The sequence below is a fragment of the Pseudopipra pipra genome, chromosome 10 (assembly GCF_036250125.1).
Source record: "Pseudopipra pipra isolate bDixPip1 chromosome 10, bDixPip1.hap1, whole genome shotgun sequence".
Lineage (NCBI taxonomy): Eukaryota > Metazoa > Chordata > Aves > Passeriformes > Pipridae > Pseudopipra > Pseudopipra pipra.
This window is the reverse complement of record NC_087558.1, coordinates 3,657,966-3,681,769: the sequence shown is the minus strand read 5'-3', so window position 1 is coordinate 3,681,769 and position 23,804 is coordinate 3,657,966. Positions and strand designations below refer to the sequence as shown.

Genomic DNA, 23,804 nt, shown 5'->3' with positions numbered 1-23,804 from the left:
CTGACTGTTGGGGGAAACATTCTTCCCCATGAGAGTGATGAGGCCCTGGCATAGGTTTCCCAGAGCAGCTGTGGCTGCCCCATCCCTGGAAGTGTCCAAGGCCAGGTTGGATGGGGCTTGGAGCAACCTGGTCCAGTGGAAGGTGTCCCTGCCCATGGCAGGGGGTGGGAATGAGATGAGTTTTAATGTCCCTTCCATCCCAGGCCATTCTGTGATTTTATGAAGGGTGTGCCTCAGGTGCTTGGCTATAAGAACAGGCTCTTTGAGGCTTTGCCTTCCCCTCACCTCTCAGCCCCAGACGGTGCTGGCTGTGCCACACAGACCATGAGCTGTGTGTCACCTCTGCTGTCACACACCAGCTGTCACACCCCCGTGTCACATATACCCCACATCACACCCCCCGTGTCACTCACACCCCTATTCATCCCCCTCCCCTCACACAGGGGGATGAGGCCCCCCCTTACTTGTTCTGGGGGATGAGGAGATGAGGATGTGAGGATGTGGGGTTATGGGGATGTGGGGGTGAGGGGATGCAGGGATGTGAGATGTGGGGAAGTGAGGATGATGTGAGGATGATGTGAGGATGATGTGAGGATGTGGGGATATGGGGATGTGGGGATGATGTGAGGATGATGTGGGGGTGAGAGGATGTGGGAATATGAGGATGATGTGAGGATGTGGGGATTTGGACATGTAGGGATGTGGAGATCTGAGGATGTGAGGATGTGAGGTGTGAGGATGTGAGATGTGGGGATGTGAGGATGTAGGGAGGTGAGGGCGTGGGGAGGTGAGGACGTGGGGATGCGGGGATATGAGGACGCGTGGATGCAGGGGCGGGCGGGGAAGCATCGCCCCGCTCCGGACGGACGCTGCGGGCACCCAATGCGCTCCGGCGCCGCCGCCCCGGAGGGAGGGCAGAGCCCCGCGCTCGGACCCAATGAGGCCGCGCCCGGAGCGGGACTTCCTTCGGGGATCCCGCGGCAGGAGCCGCGGCGGAGCGGGGGACACGTAAGTGCGGGGCCGGGGAGGTGCCTTTGTTCCCGCATCCCGCGGTTCCAGCGCCGCCCCCGCCCGGGCCGCGGGGACCGGGGCAGGGACACGGGGCATCCCCAGCATGAGCCCCGCCGGCCCCGCTCCTGCCCGCGCCCGGCAACCCGCCCGGGGCAGCGCGGCGGTGCCCAGGGGCTGAGGCTGCTCGGCCGGCCCCGCCTTCCTCCCTCCGTCCCTCCTTCCTCCCCTTCCTCCTCCTCCTCCTCCTCCCGGGGCCTCCGATGCCGCCGCCTCCCGCCCGCTGCTGAGCCGTGACGGGCGGGGGCCCCGGGACCCCGCCGGGGACATGGGCAACGGGATGTGCTCCCGGAAACAGAAGCGGATTTTCCAGAGCCTGCTGCTCCTGACCGTGGTGTTCGGGTTCCTCTACGGGGCGATGCTCTACTACGAGCTGCAGGGCCAGCTCAGGAAGGCTGAGGCCACGGCGCTCAAGTACCAGCAGCATCAGGAGTCCCTCTCGGCTCAGCTACAAGGTACTTGCTCGGCAGGAGCCTCTGCTGCCCTTCCCCGGGGCTTGCAGAGCACCCTCCTTCTCTTCCTCCGGGAGGTCTGGGCTCCAGCTGTCCAACCTCTCCCAAAGTTTTGCTCCCAATGCGCTTCTTCCCTTTCTCTTCCTCCGCCCTGTGGGGTTCTGATATCTCACCGTGGGTGGGATCCTAACCCTGCTGAGGTTTTGCCGTGGATTCCCAGACAACTCTCATTCCCCCTCACTCCCACACATTTTATAGTGACTCTTATTCCCAAAGGACTGCACATCCCTTTGCAATTCCTAGCATGAATGGAAGAAGCAGGTACCCGTCTAGCAGTGCAGACCATGTCCAGTGTGGGACTTTTGAGTGCTTCTGTGTTGTCACTGAAATGTTAATTTTATGCTGAATATTCAGCTGCAGTTTCTGGGCTGGAAACATTAATAACGTTAACATTAATAACATTAACATTAATAACATTAACATTAATAACATTAATAGATTTCACAATTCAGGGAGGAGGAGAGGAGTGTTCTAATAAAGCATTTTTGAAAGGGTAATTTAAAAGTGAAGTTCAGATAAGTTATTTGGATAAGGCTAATCTATTACTTGTGGTATAACTTCGAATTTCTTGGCTTAAAGCTGCCACATAAATACAGGTCCTTGTGTAATTTGTTTGAAGGATGCACCAAATGTGTATGTCCTGTACTTGAAGGTAAAAGATGCCCGTGTCTGACATCAGCATGTCCAGAAATCAGAAACAAAGCAGCAAATATATACATGAAACATCAGTGGTCTGGGAAGTGCAAGACCTCAGCACCTCTCGAGTTGTCAAGTGCAAGGTTATCGGGTCAGCACGAAGCCCAGAGCCAACCTTCAAAAGAGTTTCATTTCTCAAGAAGGGTATAAACCAAGGATCAGAGGGATCTGCTGTAGCAGCTGTAACAGCACATAACTCCAGGGTGATCCTCAGCCATCCTTTCCCTGTGGAAGCACACATAAAAGCATGCCTGGAAGCACACAGTTTGTATGCAGAGAGCACAGAGCTGGGCTTATGCTCTTAGACTCTTACAGGGATTTGTTACTCCAATATGTTTAGTCACGATCTGAGACCATCATTACTTAGTATTTCAATTTCAGGCCATTTTCCAAGTAATACCATGGAAATATCTGCCAGAAACCTTCATTTTAGTCACAAAAAAGGTGTAAATGTTTGGCTGGGAGATGGGTATGTGGCAGATGGCTAAAGGGCTACTTTTGCTAGGCTGTATATTTGCCAACAGAATTTGCAGAGGACACAGGAACATCTTGTTCTCGAGCTGAAATTTGACAAGTTGGCTTTTTCTGTTGCTTCGGCTTTACCAAAAGTTTGTTATGTGCAACAAACTTTATCCTAACACAGAGGAGAGATTCTCTGGATCTGATACATTAGGTCTGAACTGTTAAGTTTTAACTTTCCGTGTTTGAAACATTATTTTCAGTAGCCACCACCTATCCAAGTATGTTCATGGAAGCAGCAGGCAATTGGTAGTTGACAAATGTGGTGACAGAGCTGTGCCTCATGTAATTCTCTTGCTTGTTTCAGTGTATCAATGGGAAATGTAAAATATTGACCAGAATCTGATAACATTAATAGATTTCACAATCAAAGCAATAAATTCACATGGCTCTGGGATCCAGGCCAGTCTATCAAGCGTAATAAGCAGGAGATTTTATCTATGCCAAGTATGGTAGCAGTAAACCTTGTTTAAAAAAGTAATTACTAGCAATTAAGTCACAGAATGGAGGGAAAAATATAATGTAACAATAAAATAGTTCTTTAAATTTTCCTGTGTTATGAAGGTAGCTGTTATACCTGAGAGAGGGTGAGGCTGAGAGCACAGAGACAAACTAAATGCAAACTAAATGCAGCAGCAACCATTGTACTGCCTAATGTCCCACTAAAGTAAAGGGAAGGTATCTGCCTGTGGACTTCAGAGGATTTGGGAAATAAACTTTTCTTCCCTTTCTTAATGACTCTTTCTGAAGTGGCCTACCCTGTATAATCACCTGGGTTTCTGCAGTAGGAGTTGGTCAGTGAGGAGAACATGGGGAATTCAGAGCCTATGCCTGAGCCCAGCTCACCCAGAGAGACACAAGCACGGTGTGAACTGGTGGTGTCCGACACCAATCCCATTTCTGAACCTCTCCTGTTTAACTCTTTCATGTGGAACAACAGGAAGGAATTTTCTTTAAACCGAGAGTTCGAAGCAGCGTAAAATGTTGACAGAAAATCCTGTTTACAGGTGCAGTACGTGACTGCACTTTGGACTTTTGAATTTAAATGACCCGGACTTTAAATTAACAGCGTTCCCGTTGCCAAATAGAAAACACCTCTAAGAATATCTGAGCTACATCTGTTCTTCGAGTTTTTTATTTTATGGGAACAATAAAATAAAGTAGTGCGTTACTAACGTGATACAACTTTTATTTTCCATGCAGCATAATCTATAGATCCTGGACTAGAGGTGACTTTGGGGCCTGAAGTGTGATGGAAACACTTGGAAATCTTTTAAACAGGAACCAGTTAAAGGGCAAAGTCACTGACGTAGCACTACCAGGAGGACAGGAGGACAGGAGGTTGCTGTACCAATAGGGGTTGATTTCTTGGTGTTCACTGCTCTTCTAGGTGATTAAATCAGACTTTAAACTCATTACAAGCCGAGAAGAGAAACATATCTTGGACTTCCACATCCTGAACAACTAATTCATCAGGAAGCTTTTATTGTTTTAAATATAAACTAAAAAAATAAACTTCTTAAAGTGCGTTTTTGAGGCTCCTGGCATGCTGGCTGTGCTCCTGGAAGTCTGACTGCATTGAAATGCTTGGGTGACAGTGAAATATCACCTGTTATCTGAGGGTTTGTAGGGTTTTGTTGTGACTGCTGGTGCCTGCAAAGGCAGTTGCTTTCCTGGTTGTTCACAGAGGAGCACTGACGGGGCTTGTGGGTGAAACTTGAGTCTGTGAAATGCCTGAGGATCAGGGGCAACTCCTGAGTTTATGTGCACAGTGGCAATTTGGGATGTGAGTGCCTTTGGTCTGCCCACAATCTCAATCAGGATCCTCAGCTGTAGCTCAGAGTGCAGCTCCCTTTACTTCCTCCTGTCACCTCTACTGTTTTTCCTGGGTTTTTAGGGTTTTTTCATCCATGTAGGTAATAAGAACCTTCTTTTTGGTACTTCCCAGTTCTTCATGCCCGAATGAGCTGTGCTTTCTGCTTTTGCTGGAAAAGCCAGTTAACTTAGATTTTTATCTTTTTCATTGCCTTGTTTTGCTCAAACACAGCACGTGAAACAGGCTCAATACATGGGAAAACAGCTCTCATCTACCAAGGCAGAATGTACAGGTCACTGAGAAATGGTGCAGGAAGAGGTCTCAAAATCTTTTAACACATGAAGAGAGCTGCACATGGCTGCTGTTGTGGGGAGTTCTGCCTTCTCTGGTGTGCACAGCCTCAGCTACTCAGCTGAGAAGTGTTTGTGCCCCTTGGAATAAGGGCAGGGTGTGATGGGAAGGATGGCAGACTTGGGGAACACAATAAGAATAACTGGTGTGGAGAAGCTGGGGTCTTAAACTCACCCCCTTTAGAAGCTCATGTTGTAGAAGGTTTTTTAGAAGAGCATCAAACTTTGGAATTTCTGCTGAGCATGGAGAAAGTAGGGCTGCTTTTGCAACCCTCAGATGGAGTACCAGGGCAAAATTTAGAGATGGGGCAAAATTTAGAGATGTCACAAAATTTTTTGACTGCTAAGAAAATCTAAAGTCATTGTGATCTGTAAGGTCTTTCATAGAGGAGCTGATCTTCCCACTAAGATGATTATTTTTAAATCTCATTCTCTGAGCATTATGTGTTTGAAATGTGAAGATAATCTTGCTTAGTATTTCTTCAATTGATAAAACCAAAACTTGATGCTCTTTGCCTCCTACCAAGATGTGTCAAACTAAGTCTTGAACTATTGGCTTTATAGAAACAGGCTTCAGCTGCTAGAACAGAAACACACAGATGGCTGTGGGTGAACCTCATTGTATCTGTGACTGCTGCAAGATTGAATGTATCTACAAATGTCTTTTTAGCCCTTGCAGCTTCTGTCTTCTCATCCTCTGGGTGTTAAGTACTATTTTAATCTGTTTAATCTGTTTTAATCCCTAATCCTTATAACAACCTACATTTAGTGCTTTGTACTATCTTAATTTTCCTGCTCTTTCTCTGAGAGTCTGAATGTATCTGACGGCTTTGAGCAGTCCCTGTGCAGCCTCAGACTGGGCTGTAATCCTGGGAGCCAGCCCAGCAGGGACTCTGAACTTGAGAGTATTCAAGGTGTGGATTTCCTCAAAGCTTTCTTATCCAGTGCTAGAAAGCACCAGCTGAAAAGATAATATAGATTCCTCTGTGCCCGTTGTGCCATTTGTCCCAAACCAGGACCCCTGTTGGAGGTGACCTGCCAGAAGTTGATCAGATCCAGAGCAGCTCTGTGTATGTAGACTTGCATAATGTATCCCAGTGCTAGATCATAGTTCTGTGTCACTTCAGTGGTTAATATTTATTATGTCTGCATGCAAACTGCAGAGATGCCAAAGCTGCTCTCAGTGAAGCACAGAGAGATGGGGATGTACTTCACTCTCACACCCTTCTTTGATAATACACTATTTAAACTTGTACCTTAAGCTGGCAGAACTAGGAAGAACTAACTTTTGATGGCTTATTTTTCACGTGCATCATACAAGCAGAGCTACATCTCCACAGCTCCTGTGTGGTTGGTTGTTCTCCACAATAACAGCCTGAATTCCTGTCATTCCTGTGAGTTTCAGGTTGCACGTAATGCTACAGTGCTTATTTTATTGTGTTTTGCTGCTATCTGAGATCTGGGAGATCCATGGCAGCACTATAATAGCAGAGGTTGGTTCTGTGTGTGCTGTTGGCACACAAATGTACTTCAACACCAGGTGCAGGGCTGCACGAAGTGGCAGATACATCATCCCAAATTCTGCTACCTGGCTTCCTGAAATGGGACACTGGTTTGTAACCTCCTCTAAGAATCTGCCTTCTGTACTTCCATTCACATTTTCAATGGGTATTTAATGTTCTAAATACTTAAAACACATGAAACATTTGAAACTGTGTGAAATTTTAGTATTGAAGAGCTGTATGCTGTCATGTATATTCATACATGCATCTGTACATGTAAAATGTATCTTTAGAAAGATATGTCTGTTTGGAAGCTCAACCTGAAGATTTTGGGTTATTTAGAATTACCAAGATTGCTTCATAACCTGAATACAGAAAAGGTGCTTGAGTTCTGTTCCATTCAGTTAACTCTGGGAAGTTTGTTTCCAGGTCCATAGCGAGTAAGATTCCCAGCAGTGGAATTCCATGACTGGACAGACAAATTGAGCAAGTGCCCGTGTTTGTATTTGTTTTTCATTCCTGTAATCCCTGCCTGAGTGGCTTTAAATCACTTTCCTGGTGGACATGATACTTCCAGGATAAATTTCTCTCAGCACCAGAGTGTTCCATCTGCACCCAGGTTGGAACCTGGGCTGAAGATCACAGAGCACAGTCAGAGGGAATATTAAGCAGTGTGAGGTAACAGGGTGGGTTTGTTCCCTGGGTTTTGATGTTCCCTCTCCCCAGTTTAACACTGAGCCTGGTAGCCACCAGCCTGATGCAAGACAGAGCCTATATCCCAAAACTCTTTGTTACTGATCATGATTTAAGCCCCTTAAAGCCTGTTAGTGGTGGATCTGTGTGGATTTATGGACACTTCAGAGCTGGGAGAGGAGGAGAGAGGCAGGATGGGTGGATGCTTTGGTGAGTTTGCATTCTGGCTTCTTTGTCAGTCATCTCCTATCACATATTCCTGGCTGATTGAATTCCTAAGTCTTGAAGACAGCGTTCCAAGCACGTTGTCTCATTGGCCTGGTTTTTTTCCTGGCAGGATTCAGGCTTGTCAGCCTTTGTGTCTGGGTGGGGCGAATTATTAGTGAGGTTTCCACCCTCTCTGAGAGTTGAGTACCCATTATAGCATCTCTGATGTAGTGGTGAGGGTATTGCCAGCAATTTGTGGCTAATAGAGTTCACTTTGCTCATTTTGGAATAGGAGCCTTGCTTAGAAAAAGTAATTTAATCTGTCCTGCTGAAAGTCAGGTGCTGCTTTGAGGTTGGATAGTAATGAAAGCGAAATAATTCAGATTACTGAAAAAATGGGCTATACAGAACAAGTAATTAGAGCAGAATCTTTTGTTGGATGATTTTTTTTTCCTGGGATTTTTAGGACACAGGAGCATGAATTGCTAGTCATGTTGGAGCCTGAGGTGAGCAGTTGAGGAATTCAACCTGTTTGGATGGTATTCCTTGTTTAAAGAAGGGTCTTCTGAGCTGGATGCAGTTCTGATCTTTTTCTGGTGATGTAGCTTAACCCAAACTTCTTGAGATTTGCTACTAGGTATCATAATTAAGAAATAAAAGAAACTGCAATTTCTCCACCTCCTCCTCTACATTTCCTCTCTCCCCCCAAGGTATCTGAAATTAGCCCACTATCTTATTTTCCTGAGGTGACTCAGATCCCAGAGTTTGGCAGTCATTTCCAGGGTTTAATTACAAACATGATGAGAGAAGTATGGCCTTTGTGAGCTCCCAGAGGGCAGAGTAGGGAGCTTGCTTCTATCCACACCACCATGCTCAGCAAAGCCATTTTCAGTCAAAATTATGAATCTTTATCTCAAACTCTTTGATTCTGGGTGCAGTTTGTCCATATATAGATTGGTTTTTTTTCTTCAAGGTCTATTTTTGACTAGTTTCTGAATAATAGATCCTGACACTGTGTAGACAGAATCACCAGACCTGCATAAAATTGAAAAAAGGGTCTAAAACAATTTTTGAGAGAAAGAACAGCCCCTTTTTTCCTGGAGCTGAGGGTTGAGCAGACCCAACAAACAGATGATGTGAGAAGAAAACTGTTGTCTCTGCAGCTCTGCTGAATCTTTGTGTGTTCTTCTGCTAATTAAAGTCCAAAATCACTACACAGGTTTTGTTTGAGCTATTTGCATTTATCACCACTTGAAAAAAATAGCATGGATAGGTGTGTAGGAAACAGCATGTGCAGGGTGGGATGCTGATCCCTCCTATGGTACCAAAGGTTGGAAGAAATCTTTTGTGGAGTGCATGGGAAATCTTTTCTAGAAAACATGATCTCCTTCCTAATGAAAGTCGGGTCTGAAGCCTATCTGTGAGGGATTAAATATTTAATCTCATTTAATACCCCTTCTCAAATTTATTTATAGCAGCAGCTATTACAGTTTACTGTTCGAACATGATAAATCCTTCCCTCTATCCCAACATATCTTAAATCTGTTGTTTCCTAGAGGTGTTATTGACTTCTAAGAATGAGGCAGGCTGGAGGAAAAGGATTTTATGAAATGGAGATTTTACTCCAGTTCAGAAATTAATTTTCATGTCATCCTTATAATTGCATGTCACCCTTATAAATGAATAGAGGCCACAACGATTTCTTAGAAATACAAGTGTGTGTTTCCGGGGTGAACTGAATTGATGTGCCAGATTCCCTCAGCATTCCCCCGTTTCCAGAACTGCAGTCAAAGCAAAACTCGACCTAGTTGCTCTAACCTGTAGTTAGAACAGAACTTCTGACTGCTGGAGTACTGACTAAGTTAGAGAATTTTAACTGACAGCTCGTTTTGGGTGCAGGATCTCTGAAAGCTGATGTTTCACTTCCTCCTTGTGCAGCTGAGATCAGTGGTAGGTCTGTGGCAAACACTGCAAATCCCCTGGATATGAAGATCCAGATATTAAATGCAAACTTTTCTCCTAAAATTATTAGTACTCTGAGCAAACACAGATGACTAGGGAATTAAGTCAAAGCAGTGGTTATTTTTAAGCACAACTTCCAATGCATGGGTTAGTTTTCCAGGAGGAATTTGCAGTGACTGGCTGTAATTAGGCAAAACCATTACTTGATCATGTGAGTAAATTGAAAAGTGTAGGAGTTTGTTTTAAAGTGAAGGTAATTCTCATACTCCATCCAGTGCCAGTTGTGGTTTGCAGTGAGCACAATGAGAACATTCCATCTGCCTGGACGCAAAAGTGTTCCATAATTAAACCTCACACACAATCAGTTTTGCATTGTCTTGGCTTCTATTTCTGTCCTTTTTGTATAAATTCAAACCAGAAAACTTCAAGGGCATAAATTATTAAATAGCTTCAATGTTTTGTTCAATGTATTGTAATTATTTGGACTTGGAGCAACCTGGTCTAGTGGAAGGAGTCCCTGCCCATGGCAGGGCATTGGAGCTGGATGGGCTTTAAGGTCCCTTCCAACCCAAACCATTCTGGGATTCTGTGATAAAGATGTGGTTTTTTCTAATGTTGTTTTCTTGCACTATAGTTTTCCTAGTCTTTATTGTGGGAATACTTCCACTGTTCCTTAGATGTTTGCAGTGTCACTGGAATATCCATTTATTGCTGAACTGTCAGTTGAGAGTCTCTGGAATGGATGTAGCACATCCTGTGACCAGCATGGCTTGTACTGTGCTGGGGAATCCTGATGCTTGACCAGGAGCTGCCCAGAGCCTGATAATCCATGTCTGATAAGATTATCAGTAGTGAAATAGGGAATCTCTTTGTTTGAAGCCAGATTCACTGACTTAATCAAATACTTAGGAAGCTTAGGAAGCAGGTCTTGCTGTATTAATAACATCTTCTCCCAGCATGAGACATTAGTGTCAGAGGAGTAATGAAATACCTTCTGAGATCAGAATTTCAATTACTGTCATTGGACTGGGGAATTTATCCTACATCCCATATTGAAGGGATTGTTCCTTGGCTCATGGAAGTGCTTCACTCTCAGCAGAAAAGCTGGATTCACATTTTAAATGGTTCTATTTGCAGTTACAAGAATTGGGAATTAACTATTTTTACAGCAAATCTATGTCCTACAGGCCTTTGTAGTGTTACTAGAAAAGGTCATTTTACCCCACACTGCTAGTTCAGTTCAACTCTGCCACAATCTGAGAAAAAATAACACTGGCTGTTGCCAAGACTACTGAAATCTGCTGGTTTTAAATGAAAAGTATTACTGTAAGCTTAGAGAAAGATTGCAGAATTGTGTAAGAAACAATCTCATTGAAATTGGTAAAATTTCTTGCATCATATATATTTAAATGCCAATGTAATCTGAATTTCCAGTATATAAGACAGTGGAAGCTGGGGTATTTTAGACTCCAACATCATGCTTCTGGCAGACCAAACAACCAAAGCAAGACAGTCACAAAATTGCTGATGATGGAAACAAGGAAATATTTTCTCTTAAATATACATAAATATATGCTTGGTAATAGTTTTACTGCTTAGAGGTGCAGAGCAATGATAAGAGAAATAACCAGGACTGTTAAATAATCTTGCTTTCATCACCTCCCTCAACTCCTGTGTTGCAATTAACGTTCAGCACAGGTCAAAGTGGTGTAATCTGAGAACCTAGAGATCATCCCGCACCCCCCCTTCTCCTTTACTTCCTTTTCTGTCTAAGGAAAGCCTTAAATCAAGGACTTGATTTAATTGGGATCAATTCAAGGACTGTTCAGTGTTTCCTTGTTGAAGGTGAAAGGTGTTTTATCAAGCTGTGATGTTACAGTTCACATTCTGGGCTCTGTGGGTTTATGTGGTTCTTTGTTCATTTGTACAGGTTACATTCTGTAGGTAATTTCAAGAATTAAACTGATACCTGCAGTTATTCCAGCTTTGGAATTGTGCATAGTAGCCATTAGACGACAACAGTTTCCCCCTTTTTTATCACTCTATTAATATAAAGTAGAAATAACCTTCAGTGATTTGTGTAAAGACCAGTACAAAATTAAAAGCTTACCCTTGGAAAAGTTATTTGTGCAGTTTCCCCCCCAGCTGGGAAACCTCTTATAAAAAACCTGCTTTTCAATGTATTTATTTCTTGCAGCTTCTTGCTCAGCCATCTTCTATCCAGGCTGGCAGTGAAGAAGGGGAACACCCTGCTGTAGTAACAAGCCCTTTGTAGTTTGGACTCTTAAAGTTCCTAACTGGTGGAAATAATTTATGTTTATGGGAGATAAACTATGTACTTACGAAATCTGACTTGCAACCTACCCCACAAAAGAGCAAGAGAGAAAACATGGAAGCTGTGCCTTCCTAATAATGATTCTTAATCAAAATCTTAATTACATTGCACATTATGGACTTTGTTATCAGAGAGAAATCTGCTGAACCAGCCAGTCAGTGAAGCAGAAGGTCAGAGGTGTAGGAGGAAGTTGGGTTTAGCCCTTTTTTTGAGACTTCTCCAGCATTGTCCCAGTATTTCAAAGGTTAGCACACAGAAGGGTGAAGATGCATCACCTGAGAGGGGTGGAGAGACTTGGCAAGTTCAGGGTGAAGGCAGGAAAGGCAGAGCTCAGCAGAGATTCAGCTGGATGTGAGAGGTCCCTAAACCCCAAACTACTGCTTTCTCCTTCTCCTTTCCTCTTGCCTTGTTCTGGGTTTGTTGTGCAGGGTTTCCCAACACACTTGTTAAAGCCCCAGGAGGAGCTGTGGAAGGTGCACTTGCAGACAGAGAAGTGGGATGGAAAATGTTACCTCCGAATCCATTTGTGGTTCAGCCTGTTTGCCAAAAAGCCTGTTTCCACCTCTGATTGCATGGGAGGAGAAACCCATTATGGCTTTTCATTGCTCTCCTGAGCTGCTGTGCTACAACCACTGTTCCTTTTGCACTATAATTCAGCATTCACTACCTCCAGGACCTAAATAAAACCATTACTGTACTGCTGCCTTTTTTCCCCCCCTTCTCCAGGCCTGCTTGCTGGTGACTTTGTGAATATTCATTACATGCTTGTTTTCTTGCCGAGGATGTTGATACATTGGTTCATCTTGACTGATGCCCTTGACTTTAGAAGATAAATAGCAAAGTGGAGATAGGTGCCAGGGATTGATTAGCAATCCAGCTCCTGAGCCAACACGTAAACACTCATAGATAAGCCTGCAGAATGCACCTTGGTGGAATTAAGAACAGGTTTTAGGGTGCAAGAGGAGCCTTCTGAAGCTGCCAAGATACAAATCTTTACTTGATGCCTCCTGCAGAAGGCTTATGTTCACCAGTGGTTTATTCTCATAAAATGAGTTTCCTAGTTTTGATAGAAAAATATCACTTCTTGTATTAATACAAATTAATAACTATTTGAAAGAGTGCAAGTTGTACTTACAGCAGTGAAAGATGCTTGCATTAAACTGAGCCTAAACAGATATAATTGTACATTTTCAGGAGTTTTAATTGGTATCTTTGGTGCAAACTTGGCTATTTCAGATAATGATCCTTCAACCTAGTGAGTGCTGAGGAAAGGGTAAATAGGGACTGATGTGCCCCATCCTCTGTGAGACATATTCCAAACTCCATGTCCAAAGCACAGGCAGAATGAAATTCTGCTGTACTGGCAGTGAAATGGGGGGACTTTGTGCCAGGAGATATCGGATGTCCTGAATACACACAGATACAGGGAACAAACAAGCTCATCAACCTAAAACCCATCTTGGGATGTACACAAAGGACCTGTGGGCAGCTTGGACAGTCTTTAAGAGTCATAAATTGCTGGTAGGCAGTGCCAAAGGAATACTGTATGCCCAGATTTTGGAAGAATTTAGAAATTAGGTTCCCTGTGCCTCAGCCTTAGCAGCCTGTGCAGTGCTGCCCCTCCCTCAGCCCTCTGCCCTTGTGCATCCCTTCCCTCCTTGTGACAGTTCCTTTGCTGCCAGGAATTACTCTGGCAGTGAAGTTGTCCTGCCTTATTTCCTCGTCTCTCTGCAAACAAGGCAGGAGAGGATGGAAGCATGGAAAAATGTCCCTGCATACCCAAGAAGGGAAGAGGATTTGGCAGCTTTCATGTAGCTCCACCACAGGTGACTGTCTCCACAGACAAAACACTTACCTGGTTATCACAGCCATGTTTGTGCACTCAGAGAACCCAGAATTCAGGATCAATAAAACAATGCAAAAAGGAAAAAAAATACTGTCCCAGATGATACAAACAGCCCTTTATCCTATGACCTCATTCCACTTGTATTTTCCTGGTGTGTTCTGTGCCAATGCTCCCTGCGGTGTGTTGGGGGTGGGTGGTGGGGTTTGTATATGTTACTTTTTCAATTATGCATACAAAATTTCTCTTTTCAGTTGTATATGAGCACAGGTCAAGATTAGAAAAGTCATTACAGAAGGAAAGGCTCGAACATAAGAAAGCAAAAGAAGGTAAAAACGTGCTTTTCACTTTGACTGTTCAACTTGATTATTTGCAGAAAGTAACTTCAAATGCTCTTTGTTCAGTTTTAAATGAGTCGAGTAACACATTAGCAGGACCCCCTTGGCAGAGCTGGGCTGGTCTTTTTAGTGGTTCTTTCTTATTTATTTATTTTTTTAATCAGATATTTTTAAAAGCAATCATCTTTTTAGTACTGTTTACAGATCCCTGCAACATGACACAATATACACAGGGAATATATTTATATCCATGTACATAACCCTAACATGTATGTGGAGTGTGGGCATGTGGAAATCCTGTTGTAGCATGCCAAACATTCAAAACTTGTACCAAAAACATGGGGTCTCTTCCTGCATTCCATCATTGGGAAATTAGACTCTGAATCGGTACTTTTTCACATGCTTAAGGGTAAACACATGCTCACATATATTTTCCTGATTAAAACAGAGTTCCAGAGAAGTGTGTGAGGGGGAAATGTTGGCACAAATTGTATTTCTTACACTCTGCTCTCTATGGAAGTTCAGCAGGATTCAGTCGTCTGAGTTTTCTCACTCTTTTGTTGGTTTAAATTCACCACAGTTTTCAGAGTAAAGCCTCTGTTCCTCCTAAAACTGAGGGCTCGGGTGCTGAATTAAAACTGCTACTTTAGCACAGATGAAAAGGAGTAAGAAATGATTCTCACTGTGAGGTTCTCTGTGGGTTTCTGGTGCCATCTAGTGTAGAACGGTCCTGCTGCTACCCGAGGGTGAGACAGCGTTTTCAAACCCTAAAAAGAGGATGGAGGAACCAAGGAGGGAATGTTTTCTCATCTCCAAGAATACACAATTTATAAATGTCCTTTTCCTTTTGAATGATGCTCATGGGCCCATCCAGAGTCTTGAGCTTCTACCCCTCTATGTCACACCAAGATGTGAAACTTTTAAATGAAAACATTTTGTGAAACTGTGATACCCTTTAACGAAAATAAATTCAGCATTTTGTTAAATTCTTCCTTTTTTTAAGACCCTTCTAAGAAAATTGTATCTGCACAAGTATTCAGCTCTTAACAGAATTTATGCATGCAACAGTCAAGTTATTTAAGCACAGATTCTTATCTTCCTGTTCTTTTTTTCATCAGTACTCTCCCTTTTTATGTTGCAGATTTTCTTGTTTATAAACTAGAAGCACAGGAAACACTAAATAAAGGAAGGGTAAGTCATCTTTCCTAGTACAAGTTTTTAATAGCTGAGAAAGGAAATGCTTTGTAATTATAACTGTTCAAAGAAAGAGGTCCTGGAAAATACTAATTGAAAGAGCTCTCACTTATCTCAGTCTACTCTGCATGCATAAGTGCTCTCCAACTCCTAATTATTGGAGCTGTAGTAGGAGATACTAATATCTCTCCAGAAAATTAATTTAGAAAATATCCTCCTATTTATATTATGGTAGTTCAAACATAATGTTCTTATATTTAAGGGGAAAGGGGAATGAGAAGGTGTTAGAAATCTTTTTGTAGCTTAGTCCACAGGGAAAAGCACAATGACAGCTTTCTAACACGTGGTCTTTGAACTGGAAAGCATAAAAACATCAAGAAACTTTGTTTTATACACCAAGTGCCAGAAGGAAAACTGGCACTGTATCTGGCAGAGGACCCAGAGACCTGTAGGGAACTCTTTATAAAGCGAGTAAATTAGGATTTTATGGCTATTTCATGTTGAAACTGGGGAGCAGTTTGTGAGCTGAGTAATGTGAGTTAAAATGTGTTGTTGCTGCAGTAAGTGTATGTGCCTGCTCTGCTCCAGAGCAAGGGGGAGGGTGAATTTGTTTCCTGGGGAGTTACATCCCTTATCTTGTGACTCCTAAATAACTGACTGAATGGAATTTAGAGGAATGTCAGTGTGGTTCTGTTTAACACCGGTGTTTGTGTTTTACAGCAAGACTCCAACAGCAGATACAGTGCTCTGAGTGTCCAACACCAGATGCTGAAGGTGGGTAACTGGGGCAGCAGGACACCAGTGTCCTGTCAAACTGGTTATGCTGGGGGGATACAGCCCTGCTGGATTCTGGTTCATTCCAGAATGTCAGGACATGGACGGTGCCTTCCTCACTCAACAGTACCCTTAAAAGATGATTTACTGCAGTTTTTCCCAGTCAGACTTTCCGGGGGGGGGATAATTTAATCTTATCAAATGCAATTATTGTAGGGAATGCTGACTTATCAGCCCTCACATAGTTTGGCATGTGAGGATTTTCTTAGACACATTGAGCAGCTCCCAGAGGGACAGTGCAATGTGGGCTGAGGTGACAGAGCCCTGGAACAGGACACTGCTCATCACAGAGATCATTCTGTGTTTGAGAGGAGCTTCAATGTGCATGCTTTGAATAATAACCTCCCTGTGATGAATGCTTCCCATTCATCTGTGCTTATTAAACAAATTGCCAAAGACAATATTAGCCAGATATGCAGATACAGAACTGCTCCACTGTCCCAACTTGGTATTTGCAGAGTCAACATGAAGAACTGAAGAAGCAGCACGCTGACCTTGAGGAAGATCACAGAAAACAAGGAGAAGAGTTTAGCAGGACATTCAGTGTTCACAAGGAGAGATACTTGCAGCTGCAGCAGGAGAAAGAGCAGGAGATCTCCAAGCTGAAGGGTAAATCTCACCTGTGTCTGACTGTCCCATTAAATTGTGTGTTTGCCATTGTGTTTTGTGTGAGGCGAGAGAGGCGTTTTCTCTGTTCTCACTCACAGGTTTCAAGCATCTTCTGCCTCCTGCTAAGTTACATTTTACTGATGATTGTCTGTGGCCTCTCTCTGAAATCTATTCATGTGTGCTTTGTGTTTGTATCTGGGTTAGAGAAATAGTAAGAAACTCAGCACTTAAAAACCTGTCAAGTGTCAGAGGCTGTTTAGCCAGACTTTCATTTTTACTGCTAAGACTTGTATAAACCTGGAAGAATAGTTTTACCTCTTTATTGTTTTTTGTAATTGAAATGTAATCTAAGAATATTTGCCACTTCTATCAGAAATTTAATTGTGCCTCTTCATGAAGTGACTTTATATGCATTTTAGGCCTCATTTTCCCCTCTATGTATCAGCTCCTCTGAAACAGCTCATACCTGGATGATGAAGTCATGTTTTACTCTTGGCATCTAGTTTCCTGTTAAATAGATTCTTGGCAGTTTTCAGGCTTCTTCGATCCTCATTACACAATTCCATGGAACAAAAGGATGGGGCTGTCCCTGCCAGGGCCCTCAGCCATGCTCTGCCATGTGTCACTGACTCAGGAGTTAGTTTTGGAGCTGTCTGCAGCTTTGTCTGCAGAGGCTTTTGCAGGATTTTGTGTTTATTAGCTCTGCCTTGGCAGCACAGTCACACAGTGAGCTGGGCTGAGCTGAGTTGCAGCCTGACAGCCTGGAGTGTGGGAACAACCTGCCTATATCTGCCCACGATATTCCACATCAATATCATGTAAAAAGTGGGAATACAAGCCCCTCTCCCTGGTCCCAGAAGCTTTTTAAGCATGCTGGCCATCTTGTCATCCCTTCCAAAGGAGTAGCCTGGTCCTACCACAGAAAATTCTCACTCACCAGATGCCATGTGGGGAGAGAGAGGAGGGTTTCTTCCTCTCTGCCTTTCAAAGATTCAGGTTTCCATATGGAATTTTGCCATCTGCAGTGCCCAGCGGGAACAGTGGTGCAGAGTTCCAGATGCAGACTGAGTGCACTGATATAAAATTTAATCAAATGTTACAATTTTCTGCTTGAAAATGTAAAGCTTTTCATAGGGCTGGGGAGAGATGTAACAAAACCAAACCGTACAATTATTCTGTTTAATTTTTACTGTAGCAATTGTGTGGGGTTTCGTGTAGATTGTGTTACACTCTTAATTTTGGTCCTTAGCCTGGTGTTATAAATCTGAGCAGGTTTAAGTTCTGTAGTAATATTCTGTGTGTCATTTCTTTTGAACAGAATCCCTGTATAACTTACGAGAGGAGAACAGACAGTTGAGGAAAGCTCACCAAGACATTCACACCCAGCTGCAGGATGTCAAGGTAGGCTTTGCTCCGAGGAGAACTTTCAACATTAGGAAAAAAATTTCCCAAGTTTTCACAAGCCAGGATTAGGCTGTGCTGAAAACTTGTAGTTTCTGTTGTGTGGCCAAAAGGAGAGGAATATGGCTGAACTGGATTTCTTGTCTTTGGCCACCTGCACTTAAGGTAAATTGCTCATTTAAAAAAAAAAAAAAAACAGGGGAAAAACCCCCAAAAAACCTGAAAAACAAACAAATGAAAAAACCCACAACAATGAAGTGTTTAGTATAGAAATTACAATTGGGAATTTGATTTTGCAAGTTAAGAACTGAGTTTTGGCAAAACTCAATGCCTGATGTTTTCCAGCTCTATTCCTTTAAAACATTCATCATCATCTCCCCCAACTTTTAATTTTATTTTAGCTACACAAATCCTGGCCTCCAAATTCCCTTCCCTGGTGTGCTCACTTCCTCTGTCTGTTTAATATGCATTCCATGTTAAATAAATAAGTGCTGTCATTCCAGCTCAGGATTTTCCTTTCAAAATAAATCGAATTCTCTTCCTAGTTCAAAACCCCTCAGCCTCCCTAATTCACCTTTATGAACTTTATGTGAAACATGTAATGTTCTTCTTTTTGTGTAGCAACAGCATAAGAACTTGCTGTCCCAGCACAACCAGCTTGTGGTGACATTGGAAGACCACAAGAGTGCACTAGCTGCTGCTCAGGTCAGAAGGAAAGCAGCTTCTCCTGGCTCTCAGCTTCCTCAAACTCTGTTTTTCCTGGTTCACTGCAGTGTGGTGCATGTGGCCTTTGGCATGCTGGGGTTTCACTGGCACTGTGCTGCACTCAGAGGGAAGTGCATGAGTTCAAGGGTGGCTCTTAAGAAGCTGCAACAATTCACAGGGCTGTCAGAAAACAAAAAAAGCTCTATTTCTACAGGCCCAAGAGTGCATGTGTTACTCATAACCAGAGTATCTCTGCTTCCATGGCAGCTGTCAATAACTTCCTTCCTCTGCCTTCTCTGATAAAACTCCTGTTAGTTGAACATCCCACTCTCTGATGTTCACATTTATCACTTACAAAGACCTGACTGCTGGTATAAAGTCTCTTTTTGTGTGTGACTGGAATGTCTACAAGGTTTTCATAGAATCCCAGAATGGTTTGGGTTGGAAGGGACCTTAAAGATCATCTTGTTCCATCCCCTGCCATGGGCAGGGACACCTTCCACTAGCCCAAGTTGCTCCAAGCCTCATCCAACCTGGCCTTGGACGCTTCCAGGGATGGGGCAGCCACAGCTTCTCTGGGCAATGGGCATCAGTGCAGCAGCAAAGTCTATATGGAGGAATAAATATATATTTACATTCTAAACTCTGGGTGGAACAGAAATTAATTCAGAAAAAAAAGCAGCAGCATTATATTTCTTAACTGTCATTTTCAAGGGAACTATCCATGAAGCACAAACTGTTGCAGGCTCAGTCAGCTGTGACAGTACAAGCTGTGTGGACTGCAGGGAATCTGAAAGCAGGAGTAATGCTGGAGCAGAGGAAGACTGTTGGTCAATGATCAGAGGGAAAGGCAGTTAGGCAGTGTGAATTTACTTTTATTCCTGATTGATTTTCTTCATTTAAGCATTTTCATGGTCCACAAAATCATTATCAGCATTAAAAGCATTGGATCTTCTTCCCCCCCCCCAGTTGTGCATGTCAATATGTGTAGATATTAAAAAAAATAGGGAAAGATCAGAAAATTCCCTCTTCGATAAATATCTGAGGAGTCTTAATCTGCAGTACTAAAACATGCTGACAGCTAATTTTAAGTTCTTCTCCCACTGGCCACGTTTGCTACTTGGTACATGTTTGCTAACAACTGAAGTTCCACAGGGGCAGAGGCAGGGGCTGATTTAAGGTTCACCAAATCCAAAGGGAAGCTCCATATACTTCTCCTGGCTTTGATTCAGCCCCTTAATTAGAAAACCTGTGTCACACAAAGCCTTTCTGTCTGCAGTCAGGATGTGGCATTTGTCCTGTGGAGAACCTTTCCTTCAAGGGAAGGGTCTTGCCCACGCTTTCAGAACAGAGGGTGTTTTGCACCATTGCAAACCAGCTGCAGAGAGTTCCCAAGGGATTATTTCACAGCTCCAGAAGCGATTCCTCCATTCCTACGTGTGTTCTAGACATTGAATGCCAGCAGTCAATACTGCACTAAAGAGTTTGTGACCTGAATCTTTAAAGCATTGTAGTCTTTGTGCTTTTCCACAGCCAGACTGATTAATTATTTATTTTAATAAACCCTGTTTTCTACCTTTTAAGCTGTGGCCTTGAATCAGAATGTTCAGTTTAGTGACTCAGCAGTTGAACAGAGTGCTTGAATTCAGATCTGGATGTGCACTGCTTAAATATAATAGAAACCTGGAATGGTGTGGGTTGGAAGGGATCTTAACCCTCATCTCATTCCATCCCCCTGCCACAGGACACATTCCACTATCCCAGGTTGCTCCAAGCCCCGTCCAACCTGGCCTTGAGCACTTCCAGGATGGGACAACCACAGCTTCTCTAGGCAACCTGTGCCAGGGGCCTCCCCACCCTCACAGGGAACAATTAACTCTTAATATCTAATCTAACCCCGCTCTCCTTCAGCTTAAGGCCATTCACCTTTGTCCTGTCCCTCCATGCCCTTGTGAAAGGTCCCTCTCTAGCCTTCCTGTAATCCCCCTTTAGGCACTGGAAGGGGCTCTCAGGTCTCCCTGGAGCCTTCTCCTCTCCAGGTGAACATCCCAGCTCTCCCAACCTGTCTCCAGAGCAGAGGGGCTCCAGCTCCAGTCCGTGGCTTCCTCTGGACTCATTCCAACACATCCCAGCATGTTCATCTCTCTGCATGGTCAGCAAGTGGGGAAAAAAAAAATCAAAGACCTGTGTTTTAGTCTTACATTCAGTAAATATTACTTTTTCCTCTAAAATTTCTGTTTGGCCTCTCCAGCAGTTAATCAGGAAGCAGGAGTATCCCTCTGGAATGACAAGAATGACTGTGCACTCTGCTTTGCTTTTATGCCTGTCTGTTTTAACAGAGGCTTTTTGGAGATGCTTTGAGGTGTGTCTGCCTTCAGAGCTGGGCTGTGCTGCCCCATGTCAGCCTGTAGCACTTGTGGGTGTTGTTTTGTGTGAGTGTTGTGCTCCAAGGCTTCCTGCCTGTGCTGCTCCAGCAGTGCTGTGATACCACAGAGCACACACAGTGACACCCAGGGGGGGGGAACCACACAGTTTTTAACCTGTATTTTATAAAGGATTATTAAATGTACCTCTGGTTTCAAACTGGTAGCAAACACACCCACCACCTCCACAGGAGCAGCAGAGAAACCCTCTGGTGGGGCACCACCTTTTGTATGTGCTGGGCAGCTTTTATACATCCTGCCCATCCCAAAAAAATCTATTTACATTGATAACCTTTCTTGTACATCTGCTGCAGAGCCAGGGACTGGTGCCCCAACCCATCTGGATTCTCTTTAAAGCCTTTTGAAAGTATCCTGATCTTGCACAAAGTTAAACAGCAAATCAAATTACAACATTTTACCGTTGCATTTCAGGAAGACTTTAGAAATTTACATTTTCTTTCTACTTCTTCTCTTTTTTTCTTTTTCCTTGCTTTTCACCAGTGGTGTGCTATGACTTTCTTTGCCTCAGTTCTGTATGTTGGCTGTTGTCTCATGGAACACCTGTCTAAGTGTTGCAGATTTGGCATTTTCATGACATGTATATACTTTAAAACCACTGTTTCTGGAGGAGCTGCACTTCTTTCTACCTGCAAAGGAGAAGTTGTGGTGCTCCCCATTTCCTTTGCTTTAGGCTGCCAGGGAAACTGCATCATCCCCTTCTGACACTTCTGCTTGGCATGAATAAATCAGATCTTCCTCTTTGTCCCACAGAGGTGTTTCTAATACACTTTGTATGCATGTGCACTTTGGCTGAAAAGATCCTGATAAATCAGTGTGGAGATAAAACCTGTTTCAAAACTCCTGTCCCTTCTCTTCCCTGCAATATCAAGTCTTTCCACCATGTGTCCTGCCAGCAAGTTTACACCGAGGCAACTACTTTTTACTGAGAAATTAGTTTGGACACACTATAATTAACATGTTGACTTTAGTCCCAGGTGGAGGAATACAAACAGCTGAAGGACACCCTCAAAAAAATACCGAGTTTCCGACAGCCTGAGAATTTGGAAGGAGGAAATGAGCAGCCTGAGGTGCGAGGACTGTCCCCCCACAGCGACCTCCCGGAGCACCAGGGACCTGTGACCCAGGAGCACCAGGAGGTAGGAAGTGCTGACTGGCTTCATACACCACAGAAATGGTTCTTATTCAGCAAAACCTGTGCTGAAAGTCTGTTAGAAGTGTGGTTTTATTTCTCAGATCTTGAGTAAAGCAGTGAGGAACGGTTTGATCTTATAGATAAAAATATATTCATGGTGACCTTTTCTCATGTGACTGTAAGGCAGTTTTAAGTGTATTTGTGTCAGCTGTTTTAAGGAGTTGTTAAAAATCTTAACTTCCTGAATAGGTGGTCTCTAAAATTTTAAATACCTCACGTGTTACAGAAAAGCTTGAACAAGTTCTGAAGAAATTGTGTTTTATAAAGTTCCAGTGGCACATGAAGGTCAGTGTCTTTAAAACTGGCACACTCTCCAATGTTCAAGAAGAAAACATGAAGTCTGGGTGTTACAAAATCAGTTGTGTTTTTGTTTTACAAGAACTCTCAGCCGGCAGAACCCACAGGAAATAAAAATCATGGAATCATTCAGGTTGGAAAAGAACTTTAAGATCATTGAGTCCAACCATTAACCCAACGCTGCCAAGGCCACCACTAAAATGTGTCTGTAAAATACAAAATTGTAAGAGTTTTTGTTCCACTTCAAATGAAATGACACTTAACCTGCTCAGTGATGTAACTGTACAACACCTTGTGTAGCTGTGCAGAGCCACAAATCAGTAGTGACACTGTTTGGCAGGAGGAGTAGCTTGTTCCAAACCTTGGCCCTCCTGACAGCAGGTTCAGTGCTCCAGGCTGGGATAAAGGATCTATATCTGTCCTTGGCTCTCTCAAAACTAAAAAACCCCCATAATATCTTGTACACACATAATCCTGTGCGTGTTTTGCAGGATGAGAAGCCAAAAGAGAGAGGAGAAATAAATACCCAGGAACAAGCAGACAGGGCTGAGCCCTTCCATCTCCAGAGAAGGGCTAATGAGGGCCAGCATCCCAAAGAACTGAATATTCAGGAGCAACAAGAGGCTGGAGAAGATGTCGAGCAACGTGCTGATCAAGTTGAAGAAGAACGCAAAAAGGAACTTCAGGAGGAAGAAATGGAGCAGGCAGGTCAGCCTGAGCACTTAGGGGAGGAACAGGATCAAGTCCCAGAAGAGCATGAATGGAAAAAGCAGGAGCAGAAAGAAGAAGAAACCAACATGTTGGGTGATCACCTCCAGTCAGAGGTATGGAGCTCCTCTAATTGATCAGATTTGCTGCTTAAATGAGGCTGCTCTTATCATTGCTGGTCCTGCATTGCACTCACCTATTCCTGGGTAAAACCAGTGTTGTGTTTATAGAAAGTTTGGGATTCAGAGCACTCACTGCTTTTTAGATAAAATTAGTGTCACATTCATAGAAAATTTGGTATTCAAAGCACTTGGATGCATAGGATTCAGGCTCAGCTTGAGCACACTTGTACTGCAGTGCTGGCCAAATCTTAATGAACATTAATTCTGCTGATAAAAAGCAACGGATGGATAAAAAAGAGCAGCAGACTGAATCTTGTCTCCTGCTTTAAATCTGAGGCCTGTGGCAGCTGCTGAAGCACACAGCAGGTGAGAATGGGGCTTATCTTCAGCCCTGTGATGGAGAGATGTCCTGCTTTGCTAATGTGATGCATCTCATCAAATTGAGGTGTGTTTCCTT

At 43.5% G+C, this 23,804-nt stretch overlaps 1 protein-coding gene across 2 annotated transcripts in view; it reads left to right on the top strand.

Annotated features, from left to right (window-relative positions):
• The first annotated feature begins 1,196 nt into the window (after positions 1-1,196).
• GOLIM4 (golgi integral membrane protein 4) overlaps positions 1,197-23,804 on the top strand; it is a 28,639-nt gene continuing 6,031 nt past the window's right edge. Inside the window, exons 1-9 of one of the 2 annotated variants that reach the window (XM_064665801.1) lie at positions 1,197-1,523; positions 13,758-13,832; positions 14,983-15,032; positions 15,756-15,809; positions 16,328-16,478; positions 17,797-17,879; positions 18,501-18,584; positions 21,997-22,164; positions 23,009-23,341. In XM_064665801.1, coding sequence (XP_064521871.1) covers positions 1,337-1,523; positions 13,758-13,832; positions 14,983-15,032; positions 15,756-15,809; positions 16,328-16,478; positions 17,797-17,879; positions 18,501-18,584; positions 21,997-22,164; positions 23,009-23,341 — 1,185 coding nt within the window. In that variant the 5' untranslated portion in view covers positions 1,197-1,336. The remainder of the gene's footprint in view (positions 1,524-13,757; positions 13,833-14,982; positions 15,033-15,755; positions 15,810-16,327; positions 16,479-17,796; positions 17,880-18,500; positions 18,585-21,996; positions 22,165-23,008; positions 23,342-23,804) is intronic. The other variant, XM_064665800.1, reaches the window with a different exon arrangement.